The sequence below is a fragment of the Meles meles genome, chromosome 12 (assembly GCF_922984935.1).
Source record: "Meles meles chromosome 12, mMelMel3.1 paternal haplotype, whole genome shotgun sequence".
NCBI classification, from domain to species: domain Eukaryota; kingdom Metazoa; phylum Chordata; class Mammalia; order Carnivora; family Mustelidae; genus Meles; species Meles meles.
This window is the reverse complement of record NC_060077.1, coordinates 31,205,207-31,221,944: the sequence shown is the minus strand read 5'-3', so window position 1 is coordinate 31,221,944 and position 16,738 is coordinate 31,205,207. Positions and strand designations below refer to the sequence as shown.

General features: G+C 51.9%; 2 protein-coding genes across 5 annotated transcripts in view; one reads left to right on the top strand and one right to left on the bottom strand.

The window, feature by feature from the left end:
- The window catches only part of PI4KA (phosphatidylinositol 4-kinase alpha), a 119,277-nt gene extending 115,830 nt beyond the window's left edge, over nucleotides 1-3,447 (top strand). The window contains exons 53-55 of the mRNA XM_046025499.1: nucleotides 594-683; nucleotides 1,184-1,267; nucleotides 2,392-3,447. Of these exons, the coding sequence (XP_045881455.1) occupies nucleotides 594-683; nucleotides 1,184-1,267; nucleotides 2,392-2,443 (226 nt within the window). The 3' untranslated portion in view covers nucleotides 2,444-3,447. The remainder of the gene's footprint in view (nucleotides 1-593; nucleotides 684-1,183; nucleotides 1,268-2,391) is intronic.
- Nucleotides 3,448-12,520: 9,073 nt separating this feature from the next.
- TMEM191C (transmembrane protein 191C) lies at nucleotides 12,521-16,330 on the bottom strand. 4 transcript variants are annotated; one of them, XM_046025347.1, is made up of 11 exons: nucleotides 16,154-16,330; nucleotides 15,741-15,864; nucleotides 15,562-15,612; nucleotides 15,335-15,412; nucleotides 15,117-15,173; nucleotides 14,932-14,991; nucleotides 14,751-14,815; nucleotides 14,594-14,669; nucleotides 14,286-14,326; nucleotides 13,618-14,178; nucleotides 12,521-13,452 (listed from the first exon to the last, which is right to left on the bottom strand). In XM_046025347.1, the coding sequence occupies exons 1-10, from the start codon at nucleotides 16,306-16,308 to the stop codon at nucleotides 13,974-13,976; spliced, it is 912 nt and encodes a 303-aa protein (XP_045881303.1). In that variant the 5' UTR covers nucleotides 16,309-16,330; the 3' UTR covers nucleotides 12,521-13,452; nucleotides 13,618-13,973. The 4 variants fall into 4 exon arrangements, with proteins under 4 accessions (XP_045881303.1, XP_045881305.1, XP_045881306.1 ...); XM_046025349.1 differs by having other exon boundaries at nucleotides 14,594-14,666; XM_046025351.1 differs by lacking the exon at nucleotides 12,521-13,452 and having other exon boundaries at nucleotides 14,074-14,178; nucleotides 14,286-14,669.
- Between the last annotated feature and the right edge of the window lie 408 nt (nucleotides 16,331-16,738).

The window sequence follows — 16,738 nt, the reverse complement described above, 5'->3', positions numbered from 1 at the left end:
CCTGGGCCTTGCCTTCCTGTCTCTGCTCTGTCCACCTGTGCCAGTGACTTCCTGCTCTGAGCGACAGTGTCCTGCCATATTCTGTAGTCTCCAGGTGTGGCCTTGCCTGCCAGCACCTTGGGCTCCCTGCTCTAAGTACCCCATTCACCCCTTCGCCCAAGCCTGAGATCTGCCATCCCTCAGGCTACACGCGGAAGACTTACTGTACTGGCTTCAGAGTGTCACACAGCCAAGGCCACCCAGCAGCGTTGTGGCACCTGAACTCCAGTCCTGAGTCTGTCAGAGCCTGGATCATGGCTGCTCAGAGGGTCAGGCTGCGTTCACTGCTGCATGCCTGCACTTCCTTAGCCAGGCACAGAAACCACGGCTGAGGCCTGGGTGGGCAGACCAAGGCATGAGGCTCAGCCCGGTCCAGGGTGTGTGGGCAACCCCCTCCTGGCCACCACAAAGGCTGCCCCACTGAGCCGCAGAGGTGTGGGTAGGTGGGCCACTGTGTGCAGCTGTCACGTGTGGGCTGCGCTGCAGGACGGCGGTGAGCAGGGTTAACCTGCTCAGGCCAGCCTTCTTCCTCTTCCTTCCCTGCCTCTCCCCAGGCCCTACATGGATGCAGTCGTCTCTCTGGTCACTCTCATGTTGGACACGGGCCTGCCCTGCTTCCGTGGCCAGACAATCAAGCTTTTGAAGTAGGTCCTGGGCACATGAGCAGGCCATTTGGGGGGCAGTTGTCCTCTCCGGTGGGAGCCTCCTTAGTGCTGGTGAATATGATCATTATCAAGGCCACACACTCTCTTGGGAACCCCAAAGAAGACAGGGTTCCTGGGTGAGGCCCTGTCACCACACCGGGGCTGCAGACATCCCAGGAGTCCCTTCATTTCTCAAGAACACAGGGCCAACCCCTGCCCCCAGGCCTGAGGCTGCAGCAGCTTAGCCTCGGGCTGGTCCTCCCCTAGTCCAGGGGCCACTCGGCTGAGGAGGTGCTGGGGAAGGAGACAGGCCCTCCAGAGCCAGCTGGGGACAGTGTCCCTGCCCCTTAGAACTGTCCCCAAGAGGGAGCATTCCCTGGGCCAGCCCTCACCTGAACAAATTCCCACAAAGGCTGAGTGCAGTCTGTTAGCAAGCCCTCATCCCCACGGGGAGGGCAGCCTCAAGGAGGCGGCAGACCTGACACAGCCCTCGCCCCCAGGCACAGGTTCAGCCCCAACATGACTGAGAGGGAGGCTGCGAACTTCATCATGAAGGTCATTCAGAGCTGCTTCCTCAGCAACAGGTGAGTCTCCTTCCCTCTCCTCTCCCGGGCCTCCTGCCAGTGCTCTCCAGGCACCCCACCACTCCCGGGCTAAGTGGCAGGGATGCTGCTGTCCCAGGGGACTCTGTCCCACAAGTCCTGAAGGGAGTCCTCACAGAAAGGGTGCTGGGATAGAGGGGCCAGGGTGTGCCGAGGGGAATACCCAGCAGAGGCCTCAAGGCCCAGTTTCCTCTCTGCGACCCAGCCTGTGAGCTGCATGCAAGCTATGCGTGCAGAGGGCACAGGGGTGGGGAGCAGGGAGGTGAGCACAGCCCAGCAGGCTGGATGAGGAGCAGAAAGAGCTCGGGGAGGCCTCAGCCCCACCCCTGCTTTCCCACACCTTCCTCAGGCTGCTGCCTGGGCCCCAACAGCAACCCCACACCTTCCTCAGGCCTGAAGGCAGGGGCCGGCCAGTTTGCCATTGTGACAGGGGAGCAGAGAGAAGAAGTGGTGGTTCTGAAGGCAGAGCTGGGGCTGAGCTCCTGGGCGGAACTGGAGCTGAACTTCCCCACCCTGACCCCCTGGAGGGGCAGATGGGGGGGGGTGGGGGGGGGAGTATCTGAGAGGAATGCTGAGAGCCACCCAGGGTGGGCCTGATGGCAGCAGAGAAACAGGAAGTGGTTCAGGGGCAGCATGGGGACCTGACCAGAGTTGTTTAGAGGGCAGGACAGGGGAAGTCTCTTCTGATTGTTTTGTTGGCAGAGTGAGGCATGTGCTGGGAAGTATTACAGGGGAGGAGGACAGGGTCTCACTTGTGTACCATATGCCAGGCAAGGGGCCAAAGTGGCCCCTGACACAGGGACAGCTCCTGTCGTTGGATTCCCAGGCCCAAGACAGAGGGCAGGCATCTAGCTGAGGAGGCCGGGCAGGAGACAGAGCAGAACGGGACTCACAAAGCCGTGGTCCCTGGTGGGGGAAGGTGTGTCCCCTGGAAGAGGGGCTGGCAGGAAGGCCAGAGGGTCTGCAGTCTTGCATTTGCACCTTCAGGGAGGGGGAAAAGGGACACCTTCTAAGTGCAGCTTTCCAGGTGGTGGTGAAGGACTCGGTGGGGTAAAGGGGCCCAGAACTAGACATTGTCCTACAGCCTCCCTCCACTGTTCTTCCAGGAGCCGGACCTATGACATGATCCAGTACTATCAGAATGACATCCCCTACTGAGGGAACGGCGGACCAGCAGTTGAGGCCACCCCCCCCACACACCCCGAGCCATCGTGCAGTCGTGGAGCTGAGCGAGCACACCCCCACACCCTGGCTGCTGCGCATGGTCGAAGGGGGTGAGCTGCCAGTGGCCCCGTCATTCCATCCATTGGAGTTATTTTTATAGGATAAATAGGACAAATGTACACCATGCAGAGCCTGGCAATCTACTCTTTCCTGGCGTGACCCACATGTGACGTGTGAGGCTGGAATGACAATCATCTGAGGACTCTCGGCATGGGTGTGAATACTTCATTTGCACTGGACACATTCCCAGCACATTCCCTTACTGCATAGGTACATGAAGTATTTTCTTGTGTATAAAAAATTATATTCAACTTAAGATTTAACCAATGTGAACAAAATAAAAACCAGCAGAAGTGTGGTGTCCAGGGGCACGTTCAGCCGAGGGGTGATTCCTGGATGTGCTGGGAAGGGAGCACGGTGGTATAGGGACGGGGGATGAGTGCGGCTGGCCAGGAAGCCTCTGGGGGCCCAGGTGCACCAAGAACACTGTTCCAGCTCTCGTACGGGGCCCCAACTTTCCCACCCGCGTCTCTCCGTCTCTCGTCAGCACAGGTGGGGCTCCGTGTCCTGCCTCTGCTCCGGCCTTTTCCTGTTTCCAAGTACTCTGGTCTGGGACTCCGAAACCCTCGTGCAGCCGCCCCCAGCAGCTGTCTGCCCCCACCTACCACGGCCTCTAGTCCCTTCAGCGGACAGGAAGCAAAGACCCCGAACTAAAACAGATGACACAGAGCAACTAGAAAAAAGTCACCAAAGTTAAAAATGCAAAAGACCAGTTAAATATAGCAGATAGAGGTGAAGAGAAAAGCAATCGAGAGAACAGAAGTACCAAAAATGAAGCAAAAAGGAAAGTTGAAGGAGAAGCTCCAGTCAGCTTCCAGCAGGATTCCAGAGGTGATGAGAAACACGAACACTCAGCTTCAGGAAGCACAGCTGAGTCCCGAGCAAATACGAATACAAGTAGGAACAGAAAAAAGAAGCCAAGGGGGCCAGGGTGGCGCTGTCATTTGTGTGTCTGATTCTTGGTTTTAGCCCAGGTTGTGATCTCAGGGTCTGGTTGTGGGATTGAGTGCTGAGTCCGGCTCTGCGTTCAGAGGGGAGTCTGCCTGAGGATTCTCTCTTCTCCCTCTCCCTCGGCCCCTCCCCTGCCCATGCTCGCTCTCTCTCTCAAGTAAATAAATCTTAAAAAAAAAAAAAAAGAAATTTGTATCAACATGGATGGGGCTGGAAGAGATTGTGCTGAGTGAAAGAAGTCAAGCAGAGAGAGTCAAGTATCATATGGTTTCACTTGTGGAGCATAAGGAATAACACGGAGGAGATGGGAGCTGGAGAGGAGAAGGGAGTTGAGGGAAATCGGAGGGGGAGACGAACCATGAGAGACTGTGGACCCTGAAAAACAATCTGAGGGTTTTGAAGGGGCGGGGGGTGGGAAGGTGGGGGAGCCCGGTGGTGCGTATTATGGAGGGCATGTATGGCATGGAGCCCTGGGTGTGGTGCATAAACAATGAATTCTGGCTCGCTGAAAAGAAATTTTTTTTAAAAAGCCAGTATGTAAGTTAAAAAATCCAAAAGAAAATAAAAACAATTTTTTTTTTTTTAAATCCCAAAGAAGGCAGGAAAGGAAGAGGAAGGAATAACACATGGGACAGAGTCATCCTGTGACGGCCGACCTTAGTCTAGTTGCATCCTTAATTATGTTACATACCAAGGGACTAATCGCTGCAGTTAAACACAGGATTGTGGCGTGGACAAAGGACGAAGAACCATGGAGATGCTGACGAAGAGGCACTTTGACTCTAAAGCCATACCCCTAAGGTGAAGAACACCCAGAAAAAAGGATTTACTGCCTACAATTGTGGGTACAAGTTTATGAAGGAAAATCTGACAGAGTTCAAACAATTCCACGGTTAGAATTGGACATTTTAACAGCCCTCTCTCCACAGGTGATAGAACGGGAAAGAAAGTGAACACAGGAGATCTAAACATTCCTCCACCTGCCTCACCTGAAGGCCATGGGTAAACCCCACTCCAGTCCCAGCAGCAGGGCTCCGGCATCCCCTCCGCCACCCCAGGCTGGCTGCCTGCTGGGCCTCAAGGCATCTCTGGGCATCCCACAGCACGTGCGTGTTCCCTGGTTGCATGGAATTGGGTTAGGGATCAGGAACCATAAAGCTCTCTGGAAGAACCCTCAATATTTAGAAATGTAAAGAGTTGGGCGCCTGGGTGGCTCAGTTGGTTAAGCAACTGCCTTTGGCTCAGGTCATGATCCTGGAGTCCCAGGATCAAGTCCCACATCAGGCAGGCTCCCCGCTCAGCAGGGAGTCTGCTTCTCCTGCTGACCTCTCTCCTCTAATGCTCTCTCTCTCTCTCAAATAAATAAAATCTTTTTTTTTTTTAATGTAAAGAATGGAACTAAAATGCAAAGTTCATGGAAGATCCAAGGCAATGACCAGAGCAGCAGGCTTTAAGGCAGTGGCTGGGGTGGATGGCAGAGCTAGCCAAGTTCAAGCAGAAGAGATACCAGAGGGGCCCCCGGCTGGCTCAGCCGGTACAGCATGTGACTCCTGACCTTGCAGTTGTGAGTTCCGGCCCCACATTGGGCCTAGAGCTTTCTTAAGGGGGGGGGAAAAAAAAAATATATATATATATATACACACACACCATAAAATAGGGTATAATTTGGGGAAAGATCAAACAGAAGATAAGGGTGGGGAGAGCATAGAAAAGGCAGGATAAACACATTATAAAATGGTAGAAATATTTTCAAACACAGCAGAAATGTTTCCAAACCACAATCCTTAAGACTTGTCAAATCGGCATTAAAAAGGAAGTCGATCAAATGCTACATACAAGATTCTGGCAATATGGCAAATAGTGTATCTGGAAAAATTAGAAATGCTGTTTATAATACTGGGGAGAAATTCTAAATCCATGAGCTGGTAAGAAAATAAGGTCTCTAGAGACTAAAGACAACGTGAAATTTATTTTTTAAAAAGATTTTATTCATGGGGCACCTGGGTGGCTCAGTGGGTTAAGCCACTGCCTTCGGCTCAGGTCATGATCTCAGGGTCCTGGGATCGAGTCCCGCATCAGGCTCTCTGCTCAGCAGGGAGCCTGCTTCCCTCTCTCTCTCTCTCTGCCTGCCTCTCTGCCTACTTGTGATCTCTCTCTGTCAAATAAATAAAATCTTAAAAAAAAAAAAGATTTTATTCACTTATCTGACAGAGTGAATGCAAGCAGGGGGAGTGGGAGCAGAAGAAACAGGCTTCTCTTGAGCAGGGAGCCCGATGTGGGGTTTGATCCCAGGACCCTGGGATCATGACCTGAGCTGATGGCAGATGCTTAATGACTGAGCCAGCCAGACGCCCTGACAAAGTGAAATTTTAAAAAAGAACAATAACGTTCCTGTTTTGATGACCAAAAAAATGTTCCCGTTGGTGACAAAAGACCAACCCAAGAGCCTGCCTCTGAGGAGCTTACTAGAGAAGCTTGGTCTATACTTGGTGTCAGGTGTACTAAACATAAAGCCATCCCCAAGGACCAGAAACTTCCTTGATATATCTGCAAAACACCCATCATCCTTAAAGGTGGGATATCAAAGAACAAAGTCTACACGTGTCTGCTCCCATGGCCTCTGCTCAGCTTTGTGCTGGAGGCCCTAAGCAGTCCTGCTCCTGCTGAGCAGTAAAAGGAAACAGTTTCAAAATCTGGAATGGAAAATACAAAACTCAGAAATGGTATTTGTGTACATGAAAGTCCAGATAATCCATAAATAGGATCTCTAGTCAAGGCCACAGATTCATACACGAAAATTAAGTTGTGTGTGTATGTGTACTACATGTAGCTCACAACGATAAAATAGCATCATTTACAGTTGGATCCTAAAACATCAAATAACAAGAAATAAATCTGATGAAAGAGTCTTACAAAATAATGAAAACTATCAGTATTGAGAGATCTAAACAAACCAACATATTCATGGATTGGAAGACAACATCATACAAAGGTTTGTTCTCCCCAGACTGATCTGTAGTTTCACTCTAAATGCCAATCGAAATCCCAGAAAATTCGGTGGTGGAAACTGACCCATCTAAAATTTATATTCCAGGGGGACATCTGGGTGGCTCGATGGGTTAAGCGCCTGCCTTGGGTTCAGATCATGATCCCAGGATTCTGGGATCGAGCCCTGCGGCAGGGCTCCCTGATCAGCAGGGACCCTGCTTCTCCCTCTCCTACCCGCTCCTGCTCTCTCACTATTTCTCTCTCTCAAGTGTCTTTTTAAAAAATTTATAGGGGAATACAAAGGTCAAAATACAGTTATTTTGATTATAAGGACCGACAAGCCTAAATATCAAGACATCCTCAAGCTACACTAGTTAAAACAACGTGGCTCATGAAAGAAGAGAAGTCCAGGAACAAACCCATACATGGAGACACTGTACGGCGGCAGGGGAAGGATGGTCTTTCCAATAATGATGTTGCATCAGCTGGATACCACTACAGAGAAACAAATACAACCCCTGCCTACCTCACCTCAGACATAAAAATTCCATGGACCGCAGAGTTGTATGTTCAAGGTAAACTTTAAAGACTTGGGAGAGGGGCGCCTGGGTGGCCCAGTCGGTTAAGCATCTCCCTTCAGCTCAGGTCATGATCTCAGGGTCCTGGGATCCGGCCCTGTGTTGGGCTCCAAGCTCAGCAGAGAAGCTGCTTCTCCCTCTCCTCTGCCCCTTCCGCCAACCCTGTTCTTGCTCTCTCTCTTGCTCTGCTCTCTCTCCCCTCAAATAAACCTTTTAAAAAATCGTAAAAACCGGGGCGCCTGGGTGGCTCAGTGGGTTAAAGCCTCTGCCTTCGGCTCAGGTCATGATCCCAGCATCCTGGGATCGAGCCCCACATCGGGTTCTCTGCTTGGCCAGAAGCCTGCTTCCTCCTCTCTCTCTGCCTGCCTCTCTGCCTACTTGTGATCTCTGTCAAAAGAATAAATAAAATCTTTTAAAAAAATCGTAAAAACCTTTAAAAACCTTTAAACCTTTAAAAAATGCATTTGTAATACTGTACTGTATTTATCAGTAAAGATCTAAGTAGATCTCTCTCAAAAAAAATCTTTAGGGAAAAAAAAAAGACCATTAGGAGAAGAAAATGACTTGATGACCTTGGGACGCACAAAGATTTCTTAGAATCAAAAATAGCGCTAATCATAAAATTAATTTCAACTATAGGAAAAGGCATGATGGGGGCTCCTGGCTGACTCAGTCAGTAGAGCATGTAACTATTTATCTTGGGGTCATGGGCTCAAAACCCACATTGTGTATCGAGATTACCTAAAATGAATAAATAAGCTTTTTAAAATATGTGTGTTGTGGGGCGCCTGGGTGGCTTGGTCAGTTAAGCGTCTGCCTTCAGCTCAGGTCATGATCCCAGGGTCCTAGGATCGAGCCCCCATCAGGCTCCCTGCTCAGCGGAGGGTATCCTTCTCCCTTTCTCTCTCCTTCTGCCTCTCCCCCTGCTAATGCTTGCTCTCTGTTCGCTCTCTCTCAAATAAGTAAATAAAAGGGGCACCTGGGTGGCTCAGTGGGTTAAGCCTCTGCCTTCGGTTCGGGTCATGATCTCAGGGTCCTGGGATCGAGCCCCACATCGGGCTCTCTGCTCAGCAGGGAGCCTGCTTCTCCCTCTCTTTCTGCCTGTCTCTCTGCCTACTTGTGATCTCAATCTCTCTATCAAATAAATAAAATCTTTTTTAAAAATAGGTAAATAAAATCTTTTAAAAAAGAAATATGTATTGAGGTGCCTGGGTTCCTCAGTTGGTTGAGCGCCCGAGTCTTGATCACAGCTCAGGTCTTGATCTCAGGGTCATCAGTTCAGCCCCAAGCTGGGCTCCATGCCTGCGCATGGCGCCTACTTAAAATGTGTGTGTGTTAAAAACAAAAGCAAAAACAGCATGCCACATACCCGGGAAGATATTTGCAATCAGTTAAGATACAATTGACTAATACAATAGACAAAGTCCTGAAGAGGCATTTCACAGGATGCCTGGGTGGCTCAGTTGGTTAAGTGTCTGCCTTAGGCTCAGGTCATGATCCCAGGGTCCTGGGATGAACTCTTTGCTCAGGAGGAGCCTGCTTCCCCCTCCTCCTCTCCCTCTGCCAGCTGTTCCCCCTGCTTGTATTCTGTGTGTGTGTGTCAAATAAATAAAATCTTCAAAAAAAAAAAAAGGCATTTATTTCACAAAACAGACTACCCAGAGCCGATGAATAATAATAAAATGTGTTCAACGTCACCAGTCATCATGAAAATGCAAATTTAAGCCACAATGTGATCCCTCCTCACCCACCTGCATGTCTGAAGCATAAACAGATAGACAGCAAGTGGAGCCGCGGGGACCCCCAGAAGCTGCCGGTGGGTGTGTAAACTGGTTCAACACTTTGGAAAACCAAAGCATTCGCTAAAGCTAAGCATCTCCTCCTTTCCACCCCAGTAATTCCACTCCCAAATGGGTACCCAACAGAGGTACAAAATCTGTGCACCGAAAGACACAAACAGGAATGTTGTGAGGCACATTATTCATAACAGCCAGAAACCGTAAGTGACCAAGATGCCCTTCCCACAAGAGACAAGTAATCGTGGTTACTCATGTAGCAGAATAAAATGCAATAGAAGTAAGTACGCACAGCAGCGGGCAGTATGGACTACTCTTCCCATGGTTTGTTTTTATTTTTGTTTTTTTTAAGATTTTGTTTGTCAGAGAGAGAGCACAAGCAGGCAGAGGCAGAGAGAGAAGCAGGCTCCCTCCTGGACAAGGAGCCTGATGAGGGACTCAATCCCAGAAGCCTGGGATCATGATCTGAGCTGAAGGCAGCGGCTTAACTGACTGAGCCACCCAGGCATCCCATACTCTTCCCATGTTTAACAAAAGAATCCAGGGCGCCTGGGTGGCTCAGTGGGTTGAGCCGCTGCCTTCAGCTCAGGTCATGATCTCAGGGTCCTGGGATCGAGTCCCACATCGGGCTCTCTGCTCAGCAGAGAGCCTGCTTCCCTTCCTCTCTCTCTGCCTGCCTGCCTCTCTTGTGATTTCTCTCTGTCAAATAGGTAAAATCTTAAAAAAAAAAAAAAAAAAAAAAAAGAATCCAGACACAAAACATACATACTGTTTTTTTCTTTTCTTTTCTTTATTTGTCAGAGAGAGAGAGAGCAAAAGCCGGGAAAGAGACAGCCAGAAGGAGAGGGAGAAGCAGGCTCCCTGCTGAGCAGGGAGCCCAATGTGGGACTCGATCCCTAGACCCTGGGATTACGGCCTGAGCAGAAGGCAAACACTTAATGCACTGAGCTACCTAGGCGTCCCCATACTTCATTTCTCAATTTGAAGTTCAAGAACAGGCATAATTATTGATGGTATCCAATGTCAGGGCAGTAGTTACTTTTGGAGGGAGCAAACTAGGGAGGCATGAGGGAAAATGAAGGCACTGGTTAACATTCTGTTTCTTATTCTACAGAGGTGTTCCCTTTGGGAAAATTCACTGATGATTCATACAATTCTCTGTGTTAACAACAACAATTATTAGGGGTAATTTTCCCTTCCATCATAAAGCCAGACTGGATCGAAACATTTAAGGAAGAAAATGCCAATGTTACACACTTTCCCGGAAAACAGAGAACACCTCCCCAAATCATTTTTATGAGGGTAGCATAGCCCTAAGACAAGGATATTCTGAGAAAATATAATTATAGCACGGCATCTCTCTCCTTAACATCCAACTTCTTAAGAATGCCTTTCCTGGGGCGCCTGGGTGGCTCAGTCAGTCGGGCGTCTGCTTTCACCTTGGGCCATCATCTCGGGATCCTGGGATTGAGCCACGTGTGTGGGAAGTCTGCTTCTCTCTCTCCCACTCCCCTGCTTGTGTTCCCTCTCTGTCTCTTTCAAATAAAAATTTTCAAAACATGTGTGAGACTTCTACACTAAAAAAATACTAATCATTGTTGAAATAAATAAAAACCAGACATTGACATGTTTGAGGACTGGAAGACTAAATTCCCTGCAAATTAGTCTCTAAATGCGCTGTACTCACATTCCCATTCTTACGGAATTGACAAGCCGGATCTAAAACTACTACCTACAGAAGTGAAAGGATCCTCACATCATAAACCATGGTAAATCTAAAATAGACTAGAGGTTGAAATGGTGAACTAAGAAACCATGCAAGGGGCACCTGGCTGGCTTGGTCGGAAGAGCTACTCTTGATCGTGGGGTCGTGAGTTTGAGCCCCGCTTTGTAGAGATTACTTTAAGAAATAATAATGGGGGCGCCTGGGAGGCTCAGTGGGTTAAGCCTCTGCCTTCAGCTCAGGTCATGATCTCAGGGTCCTGGGATCGAGCCCCGCATCGGGCTCTCTGCTCCGCTGGGAGCCTGCTTCCCCCCCCCCCTCTCTCTGCCTGCCTCTCTGCCTTCCTATGATCTGTCAAATAAATAATCTTTTTAAAAAATAATAATGAAATTATGCAAATGTTAGAAGACGACATGGGTAAGTTTCCTCAACAACCACTTCGAAGTGAGAACTTTCCTACCAAAATCCAGAATCAATACAGGAAAGTGAATTGTTACAAAACAATGGATGGCAAAAGAACACCATAAACATAGCGCAAGGCAAACAGTAAATATTTACAAAAGATCTCAAAATGCCAACTGAGAAAAATACAATCCTGTATTTTTCAGATAAGCGAACGATATTTACAGAAATAGGCAACTGGCTGTGAAATATGAAAATATCCTTAACCTTGATCATAAAATAAATGCAAATGGGAAGTACACTAAAGTGCGTTTCTCACCCATCAGACTCCCAGGGTGACAATATGCACCATCGCAGAGGCTGTGGGGAAAGGGGCCATCGTATCCAGTGACGGTGGGAATGGAAAACAGTCCAAGCAGGACGACGACTTGGGCAGTATCTAGCGCTATTGTGTGTGAGATTACCCTATTGTGTGTGAGATTACAATCCAGCTTTCAGGAATTGATCTCAAAGACTGGCGAAATGCAAAGAAGGTGTTTGCAGAAGGCTTCTTGTTGAGATACTGCTTGGTTTTTGTTTTGTTTTGTTTTTCTAAAGATTTTATTTTTTAAGTAAACTCTACACCCGATGTGGGGCTCAAACTTACAACCCCAAAATCAAGAGTTACATGCTCTACCAGCTGAGCCAGGAGCCCCAAGATACTGTTTGTAATAGCAAAGCGTGGGAATCCACCGCATCATTGCAGCTGAGTAAGGACACAGCTCCTCTAACACTGCTCAGAGCCCAGTGCTGAAAGGGGAGCGGAGAAGTCCACGGGGTACACCCGTGTTCATCTAAGAAACGGAGGAAGTCCTCACTGTATATTTCACTTAGTTAAGAGGCAAAAAAGAAGAGTCCATTACAACCACCTAATGTTTTAAGATTTTATTTATTTGAGAGAGAGAGAGAGAGAGAGAGAGAGCATGAGAGGGGAGAAGGTCAGAGAAAGAAGCAGACTCCCCGCGGAGCTGGAAGCCCTTTGCGGGACTCAGGGATCATGACCTGAGCAGAAGGCAGTGGCTTAACCAACTGAGCCACCCAGGAGCCCCCTAATATTTCTTCTAAGGGAGTGCAGGCAACAGGGTAGAGAAAGCTGGGATAAAAGCTAGATGTCCCTAAAATGTTTTATTTCACAGATTTAATTTTGTAGTTAGAGAGTATTAAAAAGAAATTTAAATAAAAACTTGGAAGAAAAAAAGTAAGTAACAAAATGCCTGCGGCACCTGGGTGATTTGGTTGAGCACTCGACTTGGTTTCAGCTCAGGTCATGATCTCAGGGTCCCCAGCGCACAGTTCGCTTGAGATACTCTCCCTCTCTTTCTGCCCCTCCCTGTCCCTCCCCAGCTCATGCTCTTTCTCGCTCTAAAATAAATAAAAATAATCTAAAAAAAATAAAGTTAATCCAATGCCTAAACTTTGAAAAAAAAAATCACACTCGTGAAAATGGCTATTATTTTTTAAATTTTTTGAAAAATGAAACGGGGGCGCCTGGGTGACTCAGGTTAAGCATCTGACTCGTGGTTTTAGCTGGGGTCAGTCATAGTCATGATGATTTAATAAATAAAATCTTTTTAATAAAGATTTAATTAAAAATTTTTTTTAAATAAAGTAACAGATGTTGGTGAGAATGTGGACAAATGAGAGCCCTTCTGCACTGCCCTGGAGATGTAAAACATGAAATGCAGCACAGCCCTTCATCCTCAAAGCATCAAACACAGAAGTACCAATGATCCAGCAGTTCCAGGTCTGTGTATTTACCCAAAAGAACAAACAGTGATACACCAGTGTTCACAGAAGCATTATTCACCACAGCCAAAAGGTGGAAACAACCCAAGTGCCCATCTATGCTTGAAACCATAAAGTGGTTAGCAACAAAATGTTATAATGAATGTATGAACAAAATGTTTACACCAACTAAAGGTATTTACCATATGTGAGTATTACAACTTCTGGACTGGAATGGATTTTTATAGGACACAGCACACAATTTCTAAATTTGATGAAATTTTATACACAGGATTACATAAACAAATTTAACCCCAAAAGGACTTAAATACCTACACATCAATAAGAAAACGGTTGTTTGGAGACCACAGCCAAAACCTGTGTGTTGCGGGGAGTGGGCGGCATGTCGGTGGGTGTGTGCATGCACGCCCTCAACAAGAAGATACATGGAACAATTTCACTACCAAAAAACGTTAAGAATAAAAATAGTATTTGTATCAGGCCAAGAAAAAAATCCACAAAACTCAAGGTTCATCATTTCCACTAAGCAGAAGAGTCCACCTAAATAAAAAGACGATTCCCAACGAAGACCGCCGTGGGGATCGCGCGGCGCAAGCAGGACCAGCAAGTTCCGCAAGGGGACCACAGGAGACCAATGCCCAGGCCGGCGCCCTGAAGAACCTGCCGCGAGAAAACCAAGGGATGCTGCGGGGATTTCCATAACCCCCCACGCAGCCGGGGGAACCACTGACCTCCACCGAGAAGACCTGACCCGCCTGCTCCCCCGCCCCCCCACCCCCAGGCTCACTAGCAGGGAAAAACCAAGTTTAGCAAAAAGATACTGACCAACTTCCGAGATGGCTCTGGTGCGGCAGCAGGCGCTGTAGGAAATGGGCTCCTAGGAGGGCTCCCGGGAGCCCCTTGGTGAGAACCCCCAGTCCCTACCCCAAGTCGCGTGTGCCGGAAGAGGGCGCGCCCTGCTCCTGCGCAGGTCGCGGGCTCTGCCACCTGGAGCCCGGGGCAGCCTCTCCAAACCCAAGAACCGCGTGGAAGGCCCTGCACCCGCTGAGACCAAGGTGCCAGGACCACTGGGCCAAGGGACACATGACCCACCCCCGAGAGTCTCCCCTCGGCCTCCACCCAGGCGCCCAGAAACCACACGGAAACAGAGGTGCAGGCGGCCGCGGCCGGCGTGATGCGCGCTAGGCCGGCAGCAGGCCGCGCGCGCGCAGCTCGAGCAGCGGGGACAGCGTGTAGCGCAGGCGGCGTAAGGCGGTGTCCGAGACAAAGTGCCGGAGTCCTCGGCGGAGGGCCGAGGGGTTCACTAGCATCACGTAGAGCAGCGGCAGCGCCAGGAAGAAGAGCAGGAGCAACAGCAGCGTCTGCAGCGCGCCCAGCGCCCACAGCCTGCGGACCGAAGGACGGATGGACAGACAGGGGAAGGACGGGTGAAGAGTAAGTCGTGGGGCGGATCCGAACCCAGAGCGCCCGCCGCCGCCTGCCATCTGACTCACCTGATGCCAGACCTGCCGGTGCCCGTGAAAAGCCGCCTCTCCTGCAGACAGAGGGAGCGGCTTCTAGCTCGGCCCCGGGGCGGGGGCGCCACAAGTTCCGGCTCCTTCATGGAGGGGGCGGGAGTCGTAAGGGACCAGAACCCCCGTCCCCCAGAGTGCGGGTCCGGGTGGTTGCGGGCCCGTCAGGGGGCAGGCCCTCGAGGGGAGGCGGAGCCCCGTGGGTGCGGGTGGCCCCCGTGCGGAGCGGGTCCGACTCCAGCCCGCCCGCCCCGTCCGGACCCGCCCGCCCCGTCCGGACCCGCGCTCACGCAGTCAGCCTTGGCCACCTCCTCCATGAGCGAGCCCGCGCAGTCCTGCACCCGACGAGGCTGGGAGTCGCACCTGCTGGGAAGGGCATCGAGGTGCGAGATCTAACTCGGCCCCACTGCCGCCCTACCCTACCCCCACAGTCCTGGCCCCCCTTACAGCTCCGGGCCGCCCCGCGAGGCGTCCAGCGCAGCAGCTGCCTCCATCACTTTTCCCTGCAGCTCCTGGAGGGAGTGGGAGTGAGGCCTCAGGACCGGGAGAAGAGACCCCCGAGGGGAGAGCTGGGGGTCGCCGCAGCTCCGGGGTTGGAGGGGTGTCGGACGTGAGAGGCTCTCAGTACCTGCAGGACTCCGCTCTGCTCCTGAAAGCTGGCCCAGGCCTCCTCCGTCCGCTGCGCGCCCTGGGATGAGGGGAGCCCTGATGAGACTCTGGGTAGCGCCAGGCTCTCCATCCTCCCGCACCTGCGCACCCACCCACCCACACCCGAAGCTGACCTTCTCCCGCAGGCCCCGGCCCCGCCCTCACCTGCCGCAGGTTCTCCGCCTGCTTGGCGCGCTTGTCCTCCACCAGCTCCAGTTGTTTCTTCCGACGGATCCAAGGAATGTCAGGAGTCCAGGACGCCCGGGGCTCCCCCGCAAGCCTCCTCTCTGCCCACCCCCGCCCCTCAGGGAGCCTCCGCGCCCCCAGGTCGTTATGGCCCCGCCCGCGCCTCCGCTCCGATCTTGGGGGCCCCACCCAAACACCTGCAACGCCGTCAGTTGAGTCCCCAGTCGCTGCTCTGCGCGCTGCTGACTCAGTTGTTCCCCTCCGTAGTAGAAGAGCTAGAGATGGGTTTTGTGAGGGTGGGCTTTGCGAGGCTTCGAGGAGCGGGGAATGTCCTGAGAGGAGGGGAGAGGGCAAAAAGGGGGGCGAGGACGACAGCGGGACTTCTTAGGGGAAGTTAGAGACAGAGATCGTCTCCTTAATGTACCTGACTCGACAGCTCTTCCCACTGCTCCTGCAGCTGCCGGTTCTGTTGCTCCTACGGAGGGAGTCGAGGAGGCTGCTTGGGCTTCTCGGAGACAGCAGCCTCGAGGCCGGCCGTACCCATCCAGGGCCCCGCCCCAACCCTCCCCGTCTGCCCCGCCCCACCCAGGGCCCCGTCCCCACCAAGTCCTGGTGGCGCCGCTTCGCGGCTTCCAGCAGCCCGCGAGCTCTCTCCGCGCGCTCCCGCGCCGCCTCGCGCGCCTCCCCGCGCAGGCTCCGCGCCACCTGGCTTCGCTTCCGCCGCAAGCTGCAGAGGGGAAACTGAGGCGGTGGCCACCGCGGAAGGCGGCAGGTGCTCAGGCTCCCGCGGCCCCCGGGAAAGGCCAGCTGCGAATGGGCCCGAGGAAGCCCAAGCCGGGGACCCGCACCCTCCCCTTCGTGGGTCCCCTGAGTAGATGGGGACGGGGCTTCGGGCCCCCGAGAAGAGGAATAACCGACGGGCCGGCCGGCGGCTCTGCCCAGGCCCGGGTTCCGCCGTCCGTGGAACCGACCATCGCGCGACCGCTTCCCCCCATCGAGCCGCCCTTCCCGCGCACTTGCGCTCGCGCTCGCTCAGGTCCTGCAGGCGCCCGGTGAGGCTCTCGCTCTCGGCCTCGAGCCCGCGCACCAGCTCCTCCAGCTCCTGCTTCCGCAGTCGCCCGTCGCGGTTGTCCTTCTGCAGCTGCAGCAGCAGCTCCTGCCTGTCTGCCATGGCTCCAGCTGCTGTGTCGGGCTGCAGCGGCCCGCCTCGGAGACCCGGCCCGCGGCTGGCGTCACAATGAGCGGCAGGGGGCGGCCGAGCGCAGGCCCCGAGCCCCTGCGGAGGGGAGCGGGGCAGGATCGCACTTAGTCCCTCACACAAAGAAATGTTTGGCAGGAGCCCAAATCGGATCAATAAAAGGTTAATAAAATACTAATATCTGTGCGCGCCTGGGTGGCTCAGTGGGTTAAGCCTCTCCCTTCAGCTCAGGTCATGATCTCAGGGTCCTAGATCGAGCCCCGCATCAGGCTCTCTGCTCAGCAGGGAACGTGCTTCCCCCTCTCTCTCCGCCTGCCTCTCTGTCTACTTGTGATCTCTCTGTGTGTGTGTCAAATAAATAAATATATATATATATTTTTAAAAAATCCACTTGGAGGGGCAC

Excerpts from the sequence above, each read along its gene's own strand:
- TMEM191C (XM_046025347.1), bottom strand. The coding sequence starts at position 16,308 with ATGGCAGACAGGCAGGAGCTGCTGCTGCAGCTGCAGAAGGACAACCGC. Across the intron at positions 15,613-15,740 it reads AGCGGCGCCACCAGGACTTG|GAGCAACAGAACCGGCAGCT; the intron begins GTGGGGACGGGG and ends CTCCCTCCGTAG. Across the intron at positions 14,327-14,593 it reads AGGTGGCCAAGGCTGACTGC|GAGAGGCGGCTTTTCACGGG; the intron begins GTGAGCGCGGGT and ends CTCTGTCTGCAG.